This window comes from Dendrobates tinctorius, unplaced genomic scaffold (assembly GCF_039654945.1).
Source record: "Dendrobates tinctorius isolate UK_male_01 unplaced genomic scaffold, ASM3965494v1 ptg000232l, whole genome shotgun sequence".
NCBI lineage: Eukaryota > Metazoa > Chordata > Amphibia > Anura > Dendrobatidae > Dendrobates > Dendrobates tinctorius.
In genome coordinates, this window is record NW_027361899.1 from 14,959,447 (window position 1) to 14,978,872 (window position 19,426).

The 19,426-nt window shown below is 47.6% G+C and overlaps 1 protein-coding gene across 2 annotated transcripts in view; it reads left to right on the forward strand.

Moving 5' to 3' along the window:
* Positions 1–17,944, forward strand: part of LBH (LBH regulator of WNT signaling pathway) — a 53,993-nt gene extending 36,049 nt beyond the window's left edge. Inside the window, exons 1-3 of one of the 2 annotated variants that reach the window (XM_073556357.1) lie at positions 3,969–4,151; positions 10,347–10,443; positions 15,798–17,944. In XM_073556357.1, coding sequence (XP_073412458.1) covers positions 4,126–4,151; positions 10,347–10,443; positions 15,798–15,983 — 309 coding nt within the window. In that variant the 5' untranslated portion in view covers positions 3,969–4,125 and the 3' untranslated portion in view covers positions 15,984–17,944. Of the gene's footprint in view, positions 1–3,968; positions 4,152–10,346; positions 10,444–15,797 lie in introns of those variants that run through there. The other variant, XM_073556358.1, reaches the window with a different exon arrangement.
* The last annotated feature ends 1,482 nt before the right edge of the window (positions 17,945–19,426 follow it).

Here is a 19,426-nt window from a genome sequence, read left to right on the forward strand (position 1 = left end):
CGTTATGGCATTGTATTATGGGGGTGATCTCGCCTCTAGAGGGGTCTTTGCAATACCAGTCTGTTATCTATACTCTTATGTGACGGGGTCTATGAATTCTGGGACTGCCACCGATTTCAATAATAAAGGGGTAGAGGGTTATTAACATCCAAAGTAGCACTTAGGCTGTGTGCCCACGTTAGCGTTTTTTAAGCGTTTTTCGGGGTCAAACCGCTTCAAAAACGCTTCAAATAAGCTTCCCATTCATGTCAATGCATTTTGCCCTTTTTGTGCCAATGGATGTGTTTTTTACCACATAGGAAACGCTTAGCGGTTAAAAACGCAGCATGCTCATTAATTTTGCGGAATAGTCCACGTTTTTAGCTATTTCCTATGAGTCCAGAAGACGCGTGGGAAAAAACGCATCAAAAACGCGCGTTTTCTGGGAAGGAGTCCGTTTCTGAAGCATACGTGGGCACATAGCCTTACTGTACTTTACTATAAATTCCTTCAGTCAAATCAAACATGAGCAAAAATTCAAATCTGAGGGTCTGAGTTCAGGAAATTTCTTCCCTGTGCCCCGTCTGTGTGTATGGGGCGCAGCTGGCCCTTCATTCTGGTGATCATCTGCTGTGCATGGCCTGCTCTACTTCTATGCCCTCCCAGGAGATAACCAGAGCTGGAGTTCCTCTTTATAGATCGGTCCGCCATCACTACTCACCATTATCCACCCCAATGCACCACTACACACCACTACCCGCCTCTAGCCACCACTATCCACTGTGGTAGATCAGCTCACTCAGCGGGATACGGAGATAGGAACGGGAACACTGTCTCTTTAAATCTTCCGTTGGTTTATTATACAGGCAGCATAAACCGACATGGTATACAGGCTCTACATCTGCGGGGATCCGCCCGCTCCGGAGAACTTAGTTTCCACAGGTTCAGTTTTCCCTCCTCAGGACACAGACCAGTGGAGTTCCTCTCTCCAGCCCTACTGAACACTGACTGCCTCTGGAGGCTGACTATTTAAAACCCAGGACACACCCGGGGTGCAGATAAGGTGGACATCCTCCCACCCACTCTAGGGTTGTCCACAAAAACCCAGCTCTTCAACAAAATGGCTACCGTATATACTCGTGTATAAGCTGAGTTTAAAACGCCCCCTCGGCTTATACATGAGTTATTGTGACAAAAGACGGCGGGGGGAGGGGGAGTGACGGATCAGCGGGTCACAGGAGGCAGGGGCTGGCGGTTGCGGCTGTAACTGTGCCCGCTGCTAAAGAGAAATGAATATTCATTTCTCTTATAGAGCGCACAGTTGCAGCCACCAGCTTCCAGCGGCTCCTGCGGTCAGCCAATCTTATGTGTCACCACTCATTAAGGTAATGAATATTCACCTCTCTCCACTCCCATAGGCGTGGAGTGAATATTCATTCCCTTAATGAGCGGGGACACGTGATCGGCTAGCCGCAGATGCTGCTGGCACAGGAACAAGATACTGCAAGGGCGCGCGGGGAAGGCAAGTAGGATGATTTTTTTTTTTTTTTATGCTTTTCTCGTGAGGGACATGCATGCAAGGATAGGGAAGAGGAGCCATGCAGACAAGGATGGGGCTGAAATACCATGCAGACAATGATAAGGATGAGGTACCATGCATACAATGACAGGGATTAGGAGCGATGCATACAAGAATGGGGTAAGGAACCGTGCATGCAAAGATGGGGATGAGGAGCCATGCAGACAAGGATGGGGATAAGGAGCCATGCAGACAAGGATGGGGATAAGGAGCCTTGCATACAAGGATGGGGATAAGGAGCCTTGCAGACAAGGATGGGGATAAGGAGCCATGCAGACAAGGATGGCGATAAGGAGCCATGCAGACAAGGATGGCGATAAGGAGCCTTGCATACAAGGATGGCGATAAGGAGCCTTGCATACAAGGATGGCGATAAGGAGCCATGCAGACAAGGATGGGGATAAGGAACCATGCAGACAAGGATGGGGATAAGGAGCCTTGCATACAAGGATGGGGATAAGGAGCCATGCAGACAAGGATGGGGATAAGGAGCCATGCAGACAAGGATGGGGATAAGGAGCCATGCAGACAAGGATGGGGATAAGGAGCCATGCATACAAGGATGGGGATAAGGAGCCATGCAGACAAGGATGGGGATAAGGAGCCATGCAGACAAGGATGGGGATAAGGAGCCATGCAGACAAGGATGGGGATAAGGAGCCATGCAGACAAGGATGGCGATAAGGAGCCTTGCATACAAGGATGGGGATAAGGAGCCATGCATACAAGGATGGGGATAAGGAACCATGCAGACAAGGATGGGGATAAGGAACCATGCAGACAAGGATGGGGATAAGGAGCCTTGCATACAAGGATGGGGATAAGGAGCCATGCAGACAAGGATGGGGATAAGGAACCATGCAGACAAGGATGGGGATAAGGAGCCTTGCATACAAGGATGGGGATAAGAAGCCATGCAGACAAGGATGGGGATAAGGAGCCTTGCATACAAGGATGGGGATAAGGAGCCATGCAGACAAGGATGGGGATAAGGAACCATGCAGACAAGGATGGGGATAAGGAGCCTTGCATACAAGGATGGGGATAAGAAGCCATGCAGACAAGGATGGGGATAAGGAGCCTTGCATACAAGGATGGGGATAAGGAGCCGTGCATACAAGGATGGGGATAAGGAGCCGTGCATACAAGGATGGGGATAAGGAGCCGTGCATACAAGGATGGGGATAAGGAACCATGCAGACAAGGATGGGGATAAGGAACCATGCAGACAAGGATGGGGATAAGGAGCCTTGCAGACAAGGATGGGGATAAGGAGCCTTGCAGACAAGGATGGGGATAAGGAGCCATGCAGACGAGGATGGGGATAAGGAGCCATGCAGACGAGGATGGGGATAAGGAGCCATGCAGACAAGGATGGGGATAAGGAGCCATGGAGACAAGGATGGAGATAAGGAGCCATGCTGTCACGGGGTCCTTCTCTGGTATCACACAATCAACAGAGCAAGCGAAGAGTGAACAATTCGAAGACCTTTATTCAGGCAAAAATACGAAAAGGTCCATATTCAGTCCACCACACAAAGGATAAGATAGTCCAGAATAAGAATGCAGTCCAGTATCAGGATAAAATGTCCAGGGAAAAGAGATTCCACAACACTCTAGCACCAGAGGATAAAAATGGGTCCTTCTCTCTGAAATGCAGCCTTTTCACCATCTTGTCTCTTCCGGAACTGACTTGTCCAGCTGCCGTTCTTCCCCCCACCCCCTTCCTTGTCCAGGGGTAGTCAAACAAGTTGCCTCCCAGAGGAGAACAAAAGGCCTTAGGGATTAATGCACTACAGGGGGTCATCAAGAGACCGATACAGTGAGGCGGTAGACTTACAATGTAATAAGAAAGACACTATGAAAATAACTGGAATTGTTAAAAATAGGAATATACAAAAAATGACATCCACATAACATATCACACCATCACACCTGGCTTATACACGAGCCTCGGCAGCACATCTCCCCCTCGCCTTTCTCACACACCACTATTCCCAGTCACATCTGCCCCCCTCCGCCTCCTGCACGGAGCTGGCGCTGGGGTGAGCCGTAGGTTTAGCTCCATGATCAGTTGCTGCTTACTCCCATTTTTTCTTAAAGGGAAAGGAGCAAAGAGGAGGCTGTGGGGGGAGGGGCTGCGGACAGAGGATTGGGGCATTAAGAGCCATTTTCCCACTGCTGGGCACAGAGCGGAGCCCGAGTCCTCCGGGAGCGGGGAGGAGCGGGCGCCGGGGCCGCCGGTCACTGTGGCGGGCTGCGCTGATTGGCCGGCGGATGAATGGCCTCCGTTGATTGTATCCAGGGGAGGAGCCGCGGGCTCCGGCCATTCATGCTTTGGGTGACGTCAGCCGCTGTAGGCGTGGCTCCGAGAGGCCCCGCCCCCTATGTGATATAAGGCGGCGCTGCGCACGCTGTGCGGGACATTGCGCCTCAGTGCTCTCTCCGGTGCTGTGTGCCGCTGTCTGCTCTGCCTGGGCTTTGTCTGAAGACCACCCTGCAGCAGTTGGACCCCTTTTGCGTGACTTCTTTAAGCCAGGACTCTCCTCCCAGCTTCTCGGGACTTCATGTCTGTATTTTACCCTATTCTTTGGTAAGTGGCTCCTATGGATTAACCCCTTTATGGCTGCGATATTTTTACTGACTTGTGGGATGACTGGGGGGGGGGCTTCTCCTCAGTGCTGGATGTTGGAGGATGGAAGGTAAAGGGAGAAAAGTAATAAACTGTCAAATGCTTCTGGTTGCCAAAGGGTTAATGAGGGTCGCTGTGTTGAGGGGCAGGGTGGGCTCTTGTTTGCTGCTGCGGGGGGCATCTGGCGTCTGGGAGAAAAGGGGGGCTGCATGCGTTGCGTGGCTGGGGGGGGCGCGCGCTGCATGCGTTGCGTGGCTGGGGGGCGCGCGCTGCATGCGTTGCGTGGCTGGGGGGCGCGCGCTGCATGCGTTGCGTGGCTGGGGGGGGCGCGCGCTGCATGCGTTGCGTGGCTGGGGGGGCGCGCGCTGCATGCGTTGCGTGGCTGGGGGGGCGCGCGCTGCATGCGTTGCGTGGCTGGGGGTGCGCGCTGCATGCGTTGCGTGGCTGGGGGGTGCGCGCTGCATGCGTTGCGTGGCTGGGGGGCGCGCGCTGCATGCGTTGCGTGGCTGGGGGGGCGCGCGCTGCATGCGTTGCGTGGCTGGGGGGCGCGCGCTGCATGCGTTGCGTGGCTGGGGGGGGCGCGCGTTGCGTGGCTGGGGGCGCGCGCTGCATGCGTTGCGTGGCTGGGGGGCGCGCGCTGCATGCGTTGCGTGGCTGGGGGGTGCGCGCTGCATGCGTTGCGTGGCTGGGGGGTGCGCGCTGCATGCGTTGCGTGGCTGGGGGCGCGCGCTGCATGCGTTGCGTGGCTGGGGGGCGCGCGCTGCATGCGTTGCGTGGCTGGGGGGTGCGCGCTGCATGCGTTGCGTGGCTGGGGGGTGCGCGCTGCATGCGTTGCGTGGCTGGGGGGTGCGCGCTGCATGCGTTGCGTGGCTGGGGGCGCGCGCTGCATGCGTTGCGTGGCTGGGGGGGCGCGCTGCATGCGTTGCGTGGCTGGGGGGGCGCGCTGCATGCGTTGCGTGGCTGGGGGGGCGCGCTGCATGCGTTGCGTGGCTGGGGGCGCGCGCTGCATGCGTTGCGTGGCTGGGGGCGCGCGCTGCATGCGTTGCGTGGCTGGGGGGGCGCGCGCTGCATGCATTGCGTGGCTGGGGGGGCGCGCGCTGCATGCATTGCGTGGCTGGGGGGGCGCGCGCTGCATGCGTTGTGTGGCTGGGGGCGCGCGCTGCATGCGTTGTGTGGCTGGGGGCGCGCGCTGCATGCGTTGCGTGGCTGGGGGGGCTGCAGCTGGGCACTGTCTTCTGGATGGAGGACACTTTACTCCACAGCTCTTTGATGAACTTCGCTGCCTGGTGACACTGACACTGGGGATGTAAGGGGTTAATCTCGGCTTTGTTACATTGCTTCTTTTAATGAAGTTAATGGAATGAATTGTTTGGATCCGCTGGGGAGACAGGGGGAGGGGGGGACGTTTCTAGGGGGCTTCTTGGGATTGGAGAGAAGGGTCCCCTGGAGGGGGAGACTGGGGAGGGAAGTTAGGGGGCACCTGGAGGGGGCCGATTTGGGGGGTATCTAGAGAAGCTGATTGGAGGATAGGTGTCACTCAGAGGCAGGCTGAAGTAGTGACAGAGGGACCTGGAGGGGCAGACTGATGGAAGATAAGGGGGTACCTAGAGGGGGCAGATTGGGGGGGTTGGTGATTCTTAAAGAGGCAGGCTGAAGTAGTGACAGATGGAGCCTAGAGAGGGGGGGGTGTTGGTTAATAGGGGGGCTTATTGGGATGGGAGAAAAGGGTACCTGGAGTGGCAGGCAGAGGAGGGAAGTTAGGGGGTACCTAGAGTGGGCAGATTGGGGAGGGGGGCACTTAAAGGGACATGACATGCCTTAGAGGGTTGGTGTACCTAAGCGGAAGAGATGGGGCATCAGGAGGGGTGGACTGGGCTAGGGAGGGTTGGAGTTACAGGACTTAAATGAGCAGGCTCTGGTAGGGAGAGGGGTACCTGAAGGTGCACATTGAGATAGAAGGGGGGTGGCTACCTGTAGGGGCAAGTTGAGGTAGCAAATGAGGGTATACCTGGCTGAGGAGGGGGTGTACTTTGATGGGCAGGCTGTAGTAGAGTGAGGGAGGGTTATTCGGAGGGGTAGGCTTGCAAGAAGGTAAAGGGATACCTGGAAGGTGGGTGAGACTGGGGGTATCTGGAAGGAAAGACTGGACATACTGTAGTAAAGTGGCGGAGTTGCTGGTAGTTGCTTTAGGAGGAGATGGGTAGTGTCAGCTTCTTGGGTTTTGTATTAGTGAATAACAGGAAGTCTTTAGTGAGGCATGGGCAGGATGGAAGATATTACACTCTTATGACTGCCATAAGCTTGCACTGATCCACAGTAATTGCATTAGTTTGCGCATTTGGCATAGCTTAGTGTGCTGTAGCGGGGGGGCTGAATTTGCTGTTTTGCACGTACCATGGTAGATTGCCATGTTTACCCCATGGTGTTCCTCTGCAACATCTGTGGTGGTAGACCAGGGGGTGTTACATGGGTTTGGATAAATACTGGTGAACTTTGCAGACACCATGAATTCTTTGTGCTGACTGATGACCTGCCCCATTGATCTTTAATGCCAAGTGCCCAATGTGACTGGGGAGGCAGTGGCAGGCTGGATCTTCTCCGTGGGCGAGTGATTGTGGCCAGATGCTGATGCTATACAGATGTGGTGATCCAGTATCTGCCCTGGCTCCAGTATGTAATTCTTAGCATGTCGTATGTTTAATCCCCTGTGTCCCGTCATACATGATGACATGGTTTCACATGGGTTCCATGCAGCTGATGTCGTTGTCTGTGCGATCGGTAGTGTGAATGGGAATGTTCTGTTCTTGTCACTACGAGCCTCCTCATTCACGCTCGGCCATGATGAATCACCGTGATGGGCTCATGTTCATTGAGAAATTGCTGCTTATCGGTTTCCTGGAGATGCCTCATATAATCCTTCCCCCAATTCTCCTGCTCGCCATCATCAGGATCGGAATATTTAAAGGGATATTCACAAGTGGAGAATGTGCTGCAGAAATTGCCGTCTGAATGGGCTTGATTTGCCAGCAGCAAATGGATCAATTGAAATGGAAAAATTACAGAAACTTCTATAGCAAATCTGCTTGCTCGCCCTTAAAGGGGTGGTCTACTACTGATTGTGATGGCCTGTGACTAATTTCCACAACAAGAACATCTGATGGCCGGATGTCTCTGCAGTGGGAGCTCTTGATAGTGGATAATTTTTCTTGCTGGACTTCTCCTTTTTGTAAGGTGGTCTTACAGCCCGTGGGGGACACTGCTCCACTTTGGAAGACTGTTACCTTGCATAGGATCGCTATATTTTTGTAACTGGGTTCTGGACATCGGTTGTGACTTTATTAAAATGTATTTTTATGGACACAATGAATCATTAAGTGAGATCTCAGGGTACAGATCTGGATATAAATGTGTGGGCAGCAATTACGGTCAGCTGTACAGTCACTACAACCGGCATATTCTACTCAAAAGAAATTGCTCATCTGTTTGTGATAAACCCTGGAGTAACAAGGTCCCGATTATCGCACTGTGCAGAAATATCTATCTATAGATCTATCTCCAATGTCTAATCCAGGCGCGGATATGTCATTGGGGCAACCTGTGAAGCCGTACAGGGATCCATGGGGTGAAAGGCCCTATTCTAGCTCCAAAGCAAGTGGAACTGGGCATTGAGTTACTGGACTTCAAAGGGCCCATATATTTTTGCACAGGGACTGCCTTCTGTCTGTCCATTCCTGGTCTTTGTATATGCAGACCATATGGCAATTCTGTAGGGTCAGCCCTGTATGTGAATGGACCATAGTGCAGTTCTGTAGGGTTAGTCCAGTGTATGGATCATATACCAGTTTATAGGGTCAGTCCAGTGTATGGATGGACGATACAGCCATCCTGTAGGGTCAGTCCAGTGCATGGATGGACGATACAGCCATCCTGTAGGGTCAGTCCAGTGCATGGATGGACGATACAGCCATCCTGTAGGGTCAGTCCAGTGCATGGATGGACGATACAGCCATCCTGTAGGGTCAGTCCAGTGCATGGATGGACGATACAGCCATCCTGTAGGGTCAGTCCAGTGCATGGATGGACGATACAGCCATCCTGTAGGGTCAATCCAGTGCATGGATGGACGATACAGCCATCCTGTAGGGTCAGTCCAGTGCATGGATGGACGATACAGCCATCCTGTAGGGTCAGTCCAGTGTATGGATGGATGATACAGCCATCCTGTAGGGCAGTGTTCCCCAACTCCAGTCCTCAAGGCCCACCAACAGGTCATGTTTTCAGGATTTCCTTTGTATTGCACAGGTGAAGCAATTATCACCTGGGCAATACTAAGGAAATCTTGAAAACATGACCTGTTGGTGAGCCTTGAGGACTGGAGTTGGGGAACCCTGCTGTAGGGTCAGTCCAGTGTATGGATGGACGATACAGCCATCCTGTAGGGTCAGTCCAGTGTATGGATGGACGATACAGCCATCTTGTAGGGTCAGTCCAGTGTATGGATGGACGATACAGCCATCCTGTAGGGTCAGTCCAGTGTGTATGGACCATAGTACGTGCCTCTATTGATGTGTACATCCTTGGCTCTTCTGTTCTTTTCCTGTTCTTCTTCTTTGCACTTTTTCCTTGGCCCCTTTAAAAAATCTTGTCCTTGACTAAGGCTTTGTTTTTGGGGCGATCTGCCGTGAGATGCCATTCTTGAACTTTTGTGCCCTATTTTGGCTGTTTGGTTAAGGTGTGGGGTTGTGCAGTATTTCCAGTCTCTTACCTTGGAGCCTATTGTTCTGGGTCTGATGAATGGCGGACTGTGGGTGTTCTGCAGCGTGTTGCTGACTTCTCGTGACTGAATGAACAAATGAGATATTTGACATTTCTGCTGCAAGTAAACACCTTAAAGGGACTGGAAGCCATAGACTTATAATAGCACAGGTCCATTATTAGGAGAGCAGCTGGGGTAAATGTGTCTGGAGACTCTTGGCCCCTGCTGATGTGATATAAAGTAATGATCGTGGTCAGTTAAGAATTAAAACTTCCTCTTGGTTACCCAATTAATGCAAACTCAAGTGGATGGCAGAATAGACTATTGAATGAATCTATGGGATTACATGTCAAGATCAGTCGATAATCTTACATTTCCCACCCCCTTTCTGGCCATGTCATGTATAGGCTAATGGAAGTTCCTAAAATCTCTCCAGAAAGTTCTAGTTCTAGAACATATTGATGAGAAGTCACTTAAGCAATTCTGCAGATGCCAACAACAAACCGTATATTATTTTTGGGAACCTCCTGGTATATTAGAAGTATACTCTGCAAGGAAAAACTTTTATGTTTTAGATAATGCTACCAATTATCCAAATGACCTTCAATCTGTCCATGGGAGACCTATAGAACCTCTGCGAACTACAGGGTCTTCACCTCCAGTGTTCCCATTGCATCGCTGTACTAAACCTGTCTTGATGGTGTGTTTCACTTTATAAGATGCATCGCTGGAGGAGTGTATATGGTACACATTGTTGTCCACCATTTTACTGTCATGACTATTGGGGTCTTAGTGGAATACATTTGTGTAGAAGATGGTTTGGCAGGTCTAACATGAGCAAGTGCATCACCAGCTGTCCCTGACTTCTACATTCATACTAGAGCTACCATACTCATCTACTGGGATCAAAACATAATGGATTCCCCTGCTGAGACAAAACTCTGCTTTCTCTCTGCATTACCCACCAGGGTCCAACAACTTGGATAATCACCTTTGCACTGGAACAAATGGTGGCATTTCATTACTGATCTTAGAAATAGGTTGACGTACCTACCTCTTGATCCAGAGTTGTACCATGAACAAGGGAATGGATGGGAGGAGCAGATATGGCTTTTATTTTAGATCTTCTTTTTTTCCCAGATTGTGGTAGATTTGGGTAATGTACATGTGGAGAGCGGCAGCACTGTGATTAACGGCAGCACAAATTGCAATCAAGACTTAACATTGTGGTGGGATTTTTCTGGATTTTTATTTATAACAGGACAATTTTTCATATTTTTTTTATATTCTTGTGACATTTTGGTGACTTGTCTTAGACCGCACTGTCTTGAAATGTTTTGTTACAGCATAATTATAGTGGAGGATGAGGATCTTAATTATTTTTTTTTTTCCTCTTGCAGCACTGATTACTTGAGATCAGCTGAAATGACTGAGGTTATAATGAACACTCAACCCATGGACGAAATCGGCTTAAGCCCTCGCAAAGATTCTTATCAGGTACGTTCTAAGGAAAATTCTGCCTCTGGATATTTCGGTAGGCTGTCTTTTGGCAAGCTAAACTTTTCTTGAGTTTTTGGAAGATGACCAATGACGCAGCTGGTCTGGTGTCCAAAATGATAAATTTGTGGTAACTAATTGTTGCCATTTTTGGTTATTTTCCAGATTACCCAGTTATGACTGATCTGGAGACTGGGAAAGCTGGGTGAACTTTTGAGAATTGCAGTGGATTTGTATTTTCAAGATGTGTAAATGGAAAAGCTAGGTGCTAGTATGAGTCAGCCCTAGAATGTACAAGGGTTGGTTTCCCTTTTCTCATAGTATCTATTAGCAGGTTTACCATTCAGGAGTTTTGGATAGTTGGATGAAGGTTCCTGTTTTGCTTCCATTAGTTGCAGTTTCTGGAAGCGGATAATATCTAATCATGGATGATGTATTTCCTGCTTCAATGTGGATTGACACCCAGCTTTTCCAGACCTGGACTGGCAAATATACATAATGCATATATTCCATGATACTACTCGTTGGCTGGAACTTGGGTTCCTTTCCCAGGTTGAATGATCAGCTGCCACGGGGATAGTATTGAAAGGTAGAGCTGCAGGTAGAGGGGGCTGGTAGGGCATGTGCCGTTCCAGGGCAGGTTGTCGCCATGGTGTAAGGAGATGGGTCCTAGCTAGGCTTGAAGTCACCTGGGACACAGTGGGGGATTCATGGTCAGTGGAATTTGAGATAACGGGTACCAGATACCTGGCAGCTGCTCTAGTCTTGGCCAAATTGGGGATGTTTTTACTAGAAACTCTAGTATTTCTGCTAGGTCTGAAGACTAGGATAAGGGGGTGTAACTTGTGCCCACCCTCAGTCATTCCTCAAAATACAGATTTCCTTTCTCATATTTTTTGTACAGTTATGTAAAATTTTCCTTAACTTTTATAGCTTAAAAAAAAGTACGGTCTTAATCTGATGCGATGTTTGCATTCGTCCTCTGCCGGTTACTGAGCGGCCTTATTCTGGAGTGGTTTCTAGAAACTGAGGTTATTATGAATGAGTCCGCCGCCTCTGCGTTCATTGCTCGTGTTAATGAGGATCGCTCACTTGTGCATGAAAGGCCTGGAGCCAAGCAGACTTCGAAGAATCCGGCACGAGCGTAGCGCGCCATTCTGACGTGTTTCATTCTGAACTCTATTGCCTGTTGTGACCCGCTGCAGCTTCTTAAAGGCGAATGCATGTTTAATTGTTGCAGTTGGGGAAGCCGGTCTCCTCAATTCTATTGAGCGTTACATTTAATTGCAGCTCTTTCGGCACTGCATGGCGGTGTTACACATGTGCTGTGTAGAGCTGCAGTACAGCGTCTATAGATGTTGTCTATTCTGTGCTGCCTTTTTGCATTGACCGTTCACCTGCCATATTGCAGAGATATTAGCTAGAATAGGGGGTGAATATGGTGTCTCGCTGTGGGACCATCTGGCGGCACATAATCTGTATACTGGAGGTGTAAGAGTCTACTATAGCTTCGCTATTGTGGGTAGGGATGTTAAATGTGTAAACTTGTCCCCTTCTTGGCCCCTATTGGACTCTGTGGTGACTTGAGCTTTTCATTGGTACTACTTCGAGGTACACATCTGATTGATCTCTTGTATTTGTATGGATACGTGTATTTTGCAGTATATAGTAAAATTGACAGATGGCTGCTATTGGGGGCCTTCAATAGGCTCCTGGCGGCCATGGCAGTCCATCGGCAAACAGGAATGTGAAGGGAGGGTGCCATTGTGCATCAGCGACCACGGTCTGTATACTGATGGCGATGGCCCAGTAGAGTGCCGAGCCACTGGCAAACAGCTGCATATGGCGGTGGATGCCGGCTATATAACGTGATTCTGGGCCTGCGCCATACACCCTGACTGGTATACTACTATGCAGGATGTGTGAAGCCATTAATCCCCCAATGTGGCGTCACTTGGGACCCAGTCTGCGCCATTTTTTTATTTTTGCCTCAGAACGGGACAAATTCTTGCACCAGTTTTAATATTTGTAGGTCCCACGTCCTCCATCGAAAGCTGGAAACTGTCAGCATGCCTGGCAGCATGGAGGCCCGGATACATGGGAATATCCAAAAGTAATGCCCTATAGTGAACACACATCTCTGATGTGCTCCTTAATTTCACGTCTTTACCATTTCCAAATCTCTGCTTGGTGTCAGTGAATGGAAATGTGGTTACAATCAGAGGGGCCTAATATCCGGTCCTGCACTTCGGCAGCTTGTAAAGTTTTTCTGTCACAATTTCGCCGCCATCTAACCACATTCGATGGGCAAACTGCCCTTATGGTCTGACAGCAAAACATTACAGGCCTGACTCTACTAACATTGACCTGGTCTCCTCTTCTGTTAATGTGGAGACATTAAATGTAAATTCTATAGAAATGCGCAATGGAGGGGAGAAGTGAAGTAGTTGCCCATGGCAACCAATGAGGTTGCTGCTTTCATTTTCCACAAGGGCTCAGAATAATGAGAGGTGACGCATGATGGGTGCAAATGAAAATCAGTTGTTACCCATGGCAACAAGTTTGGCATGACTACAATATTGGTGTTATGCAGCCAGACTCTGCCTGTAATGGCTGCGGCACTAGCCAGCTCAGATTGCTGCTGTTTAAGGCCTTAAATAATTGACAGCACAGTAGATCTGGTGCCCATTAGGCTTCCCTGTGGTGCAGTCACAAGTTGCTGTTGGGTTATCATGCCAGCTGGGGGTCTGATGTAGGCCCCTGTTGCTACCATCTTATATTCCTGTGCAACCCAATGGCAGACGTCCTAGGAGGCTGCGATCGTGTGTGAGTGTGTGAGTGTGTGAGTGTGTGAGTGTGTGAGTGTGTGAGTGTGTGAGTGTGTGAGTGTGTGAGTGTGTGAGTGTGTGAGTGTGTGAGTGTGTGAGTGTGTGAGTGTGTGAGTGTGTGAGTGTGTGAGTGTGTGAGTGTGTGGTTTTTTTTTTTTTTTTTTTTTTTTTTTTTACACATGAATTTATTTTTTTTTTTTTAATCACTAAAATAACAAAACCCAGTTTAGCATCTCTGTAATTGTAGAGACCTGGAGAGTCCGGTTGGGTACTTCTCACTGACCAATGAACACTACAAAAAAACGAGGCCGAATGACGGTTTTGTGTTTCTTTTTACCGATCTTAGATTTTTTTTTTTTTTTTCTTCTCTCCTGTTTTGTTTTAACTGTTACTCAGACCTACAGCTCGTCCTGCAATAAACAAGCCCCCGTAACTACACGTATGGCTGACGAAAAATAAAAGTGTGGGTTTTGGAAAAAGTGAAGGCACAAAAGCAAAGGCTTTATTATAGGGCCACATCTGGCACATCGTATACATGCAATTATACTGCATGCCTCCTGACATTAACTTTTGCAAATTTCTCACTTTTAGATTTATCCCCCCCCCCCCCCCCCCCATAAAAAAAGTTTTTGATCCATGTTTGCCTAATCTTGACCCCTGGGGTCCATTTTGCAGGATGATTCTTGTCATTGGAGGTAATTTATGGTATTGTTGATTTTCCCTGAAATAGGGGAGCATGCCTAGAAGAGGAGCATATCATTAAAGGTGTGATCCCTAGTTGTGGGCTCTGCTGCTGGGGTTATTGGTCATGAACATCTAGAAACTCCCATCAGTGACTGGAGCCACCTAGGGCTGCTCATTCATTAGTAATCACATCCTTCATATTCTGGGCTAATCTTCTATTTGAGCCGCGTGTTGACAAGTCCTAATCCTAAAACAAGGACACAAAGCCCTGAAGACAGAATGGTTTGGTATACATGAAAAACACGGCTTATAGACTTAACTTTGTCGAGCAGAACACAAAAAGTGAAACCTATAGATGAAAAAGTTTTGCAAAGTTTGCAAAGTTTTGTTAACCCCCCCCCCCCCCATGCAAGAGACTGTAACTTAAAAAAAATTAAGCAGTCTGTGGGCAGAGAGAATCTGCAGAGATTGCAATGGAATTAAAAACTGCCATCTTTAGCTTTGCAGAATGTTACTGTCATAAAGGTCATTAACTCTTGAATATCCTCTGAATTAGAGAGGATGCACATATGCTGTAATGTAGGGTTTTTTTTTTTTGTAGTAGAAGTTAAAGGGGTTATCCAGTCTTGTGAGTCTCCAATGAGATGGATAGGGGCATCTGACGGGATTTACTACTGGACCCCTGCCAATCTGATATTGATGACCTGTCCTAATAGAGCATCACAACTCCTTTTTTGCCATTTTGTGCTAATGGGGGGGATGTCTGGACGCTTCTCTTAAAATCAGGTGTGGAGAAGATGTACTGATGTTCACACTGGGCAGAGCATGCATTTGTGTTTTTGATGGTGGGAGGAATAAGCTGCAGTCAGTCTCTTGCTGCTGTGAATATAATGATGGAACAAAATGGGATATGTTGGCTGACAACTTTTTTCCAACTCTTGCCCAAACTCAAGGGTTGGACAGTTGCACACAACTTAGCAGGTTTGTCTACAATCTAATGTGAATGGCTGCCTTTTGTGGAGTTGACTATATGCCTTCCATTCAGAGGGAAAGGCCCCCATACACATTAGATGCCTGGTGGACGAATGATTTTGGCACAGCCATCTCTCCTGACTCCTCCATGAACAGAAACGCTCGGCCAAACGCTCCTATGTTCTCAGAGCTGCTGCCAGGCTCCTGTCTTCCTCAAAACACTACCAGAAAAATCTGATCTCCTGGAATAACAAAAGGATAGGCTGTTGGAAGTTCAGCAGATCAGATCCTTCTCTTCACCAACGTCTTCTTTCATGAGGGCACCATAGACCTCGCTCTTTAGGCAGACACTGCAGATATTGGCTGGTTTGGCAACTTTAGTCTACAGTGCATGGAGGCCTTTAAATACCGTGCTTGATCACATCTTCAATCTAGTAAGTCGTTAGTCATCTTTGTGGTCTATCTAGGTCTAGAGATAAATAACTAGATGTAGTTTGCTCCTGAGTTACCAAATTAAAGCTTTAAAAATGTGAAAGCTAGTACTGGTTTCACCACTAATATTCTACCCCTGTGCCAAGACACTAGTTGCTAGCCTGGTGTTTGCCTCTGTAGAGTAATGTTTTGTGTGAAATTGATTCTTCATCTCCAACTGGTAGTCATAGGTTGCAGAACATAACCAGAACAGCCTTCTTTCCTTCCTTGGAGTTCTTCTATGACAGTTTGCCATCTACCCTACTACTTTTTGGTTTAAGTATTGTAGAAATCGTGTTGACCATTTTCAATGTTTTTCTTTATGCCTTTTACTTGGGTCTTGCTGACATTATTTTTTTTTCCTGACTTGACTCTTTCCTGTTTTTCTCCTTTTTTTAGATCTTCCCAGACCCTTCAGACTTTGAACGATGCTGCAAGTTGAAGGATCGGCTTCCCTCCATTGTGGTGGAGCCCACAGAGGGAGATGTGGAGAGTGGAGAACTCAGATGGCCTCCAGAAGAATTCCTGGTGGAAGAAGAAAAGGAATCAAACTGCGATACACAGAAAGACAACAAGGAGCAGTAAACCTGTGACGACCCTTGTCGTTTTGGATGAAAAGTTGCCCAACAACGGGCCAGCTATGAATCCGTTAGGAAGGATTTGGCGAACTATGACAAATTCCAAGATGCACCTGTGATGAGTCTATTGTTTTTTTTTTCCTTTTTTTTTCCTCTCGATGGATTAATCTGGCCTTCGTTGTGATAAAAAGCCCCGAAGTCTTGGAAGAAGTGTTTGCTTTTTTTTTTTTTTCAATCATTAGAATATGATATGAGGTTTTTCTAAGGCTAGATGCAGTGATATAATCCTAGATTAACGCAAAAAGGAATTCTTTGGACAGAGGCACAGACTCAACGACCATTAATAAACAGCCTTGTCTGCAAAAAAAATGTCAACCCATCACTTTTCCATGTGAATGTTATGTCATGTTGTCCACCAACTGGAGTCTTAGTTGATGCAATTCTGGTAACCGTTGTCGTTATAATCCATGCCAAGCAGTCATCTTCTCGTGAACTGTCGGTGTACACCTTGGCTTCACTCGACAACTTTCTAAATGTCATTGATGTGTCGTAACTATTTGTAATTGGATCAAAAAGTGGAATCTGTCTCTATAGTATTAATTCCAGTGTTCAGTTGTGTACAGGGAAGCAATAGTGTCATGTATTTGTCCTGTACTGAAATGTTGTGTTTCTTGGCTTACAGTAAAACTTTGTACGGTTCCACCACAAAGTCAACATTGTAGACAAGTATGTAGAGTTCTCTGGTATGGAAAGAAACAAACAATGTGCTTCCTTTCTGGATGCAGTGGACATTGTGTGCTTTACTGTGTTGTCCTATGTGCTCAGATGTCCTCACAAGTCATTGGAATTAATATCTTAGGCACGTTTGGCTGTCTTGACCTGGTCTGTCACTAAAGGTGGTTGTAGGTTATGAAGAAAAGCATTAGCTGATGGATCAACAATTTGCCAACGTTTTCGAGGGTTTGAGAGACTCCAACTTCGGAAAAGATGCATTTAAGGGTCTAGCCTAAATGGAAAATGGGCACATTTTAAAGTGTCCTGATGATCCATGTTAAGTCAACCATGTGTTGGAAAGGTGTTGGTTTACTAATTTGTGCCCTTGAGACTATTGATTTCTTGGGATGAGTCTAGATGGTGACCGCTCTAAAAGTAAACCTCCATCTTTCAGTAAACTTCACTTTCCCAATACCTTCTTGAGACTCATCATTGAGCTTGACTTCACCAGATATTCATATGGTCTTCAAGCCTTTCCTATCCATTGAATTGAGTAAATACCTCAGTGTAATATGCTGGTGGCTATGCAGAGCTTGCCTACACCATCACACATTACTGGATGCTTCGTCTTTGTAGACTCGTTCCTATTTCCGAATGACAATACAGCAATAATTACTGTTTTTAATCTGTCCAAATATTAAGAGTCTCATATGTATATCTTGCAAGTTGCACGTTTAAAATACCCTGTGGTTATCTGTCATCTGCCAAAATCTCCTCCAGGTCATGGTGTATGTGTCAGGGTTCACAAATGGGTATTAGGTTATGGGTGCCAGTGTTACCAAGCATCACCGATGGGGGCAGCAGATGTCTAAACCACAACGAACGTCATTGATTGGTGGCATTCCAGTAGATACATAGTGACAATCCACTGAGACCTCACGATTTCTATCGTGCATTGGCATCCATTACAAGCCCTATTGATTGCTGGGTGGGGAGACAAAAAAACCTGTGGAAGGAATTACTTTGCATTTGTCTTTGTTTTTCCTCTTTGAGAGTATTGTATATTTCCATTTGTTACAAGTGTCTGCGAACAAAAAGCACTCGAGTAAACTCTGTTGTATAATAGTTATATATAAGTATATATTTCTGTAATTTTTAAGGCTCAGGGAGATGCTAGCTTTTGTTTTTCCAAAACTATTATGTCACTGTGACAGTTGTAAATAAAAAAAAAGTTTCAAATTGCTTTCCAACTCAGCCGATGTGGCGGTTTTATTTGTGCGAGTGCCGCTCTTCAGCCCAAACACCATTTCCTTTCTCTACCAGTCTGACATAAAGCAGACGGACTCTGTGCTGAATGTGGTACGTGTCTGCAGGGTAGCGGCAATCAATCACCCACCGGGGTTTCAGTTTTCGATTGCGAAACGTAGTTTATTGGTGAAAAAGGAATCTTCTTTCCAAGGTATTTCAGTTGGTTGCAATGAACTTGACTTTTTTCCACCACCAGTTTTGATGTATGACCCCCCCCCATGTGTTTTGGACTAGGTTCAGACTGCAGTTTCAAGTTCCTTTTGATCAACGGAACCAGAAACCTTTTTTTTGCCGCAGTTGCTCTTTTTCTGAGGCTGTTGGAAAAATCTGAGCAGGTGCTTGGTACCTCCACAGGGAATAAATGGAGTGTGGTGGTCAGATGTGTTCCCTGCTGCTCTGCTCTTACATGAGTCAGACATATTTGGGAGTTGGCGGGAACCCTTCAGGTCACGCCATCAATCTTGACTGCTGAGATATGTATTCTGTCCATTACTTGTCCTTATAGAATCTTTCCCCTACTTGGTAAAGGAAACTTTCTGTAGAGAGACCCCGTGAGATGTATCAGCGCTCTGGAATGTGGACTGTTTCCCGTTCCTGGTCAGTCTGAGCTTTCATCTTTATATGTGGCCGGTGGGAATGGCTCGTTGTAAGGTTTTCAGTGTCGGACCGTAAGCTTAGGATGGAAACCGGCTATAAATAGTCCATGTATGATCATGATGATCTGGGTCCTACCCTGTCATAAACTACAGAATATCTGCAGGTCAGGCCGGCCAAGGATATTTGGACCAGCAGCTTACATGGCAGCCATGCAATAGCTGGCGGTATGATTGCACATCACTCATGGGTATGAGCACTGTAGTCCTAACAGCCAGGATATAGGAAAGTGTCCAAATACCACTGTCCATCGGGTATACATCCTAGTTGGTGCAAAGTGAGCCTGGCAGATGCAAGCTCCGGGGCCCCTGGGCCAATGTACGTACAAGATGCACTTGGTGGTCCAGGATCAGAGAACAATCCAGTCTTGGCTGAAAGTCTCCTTAAATACCGGGATCTACAGGGACCAGTAAGACTCTTCTGTAAGGTAATTGGTTCATGCATGATGCAAATAAGTGAAGGCTTTAAACAAATGGAACAAGAACCAAAAGTGCAATGAAGGCTAGATGTCCACTATTTATTTCTATAGTACCATTGGTTCCATGGTGCTGTACATGAGAAGGGGTTACATACAAATTACAGATATCACTTACAGTAGACAAACTAACAATCACAGACTGATACAGAGGAGAGAGGACCCTGCCCTTTTGGGTTTACATTCTACAGGATGGTGGGGAAGGAGACAGCAGGTTGGGGGGGGTTGCAGCAGCTCCGGTGATGGGGCGGTGGCTCCAGTGATGGTGAGGAGGCAGCGGGGTCATTGTAGGCTTTCCT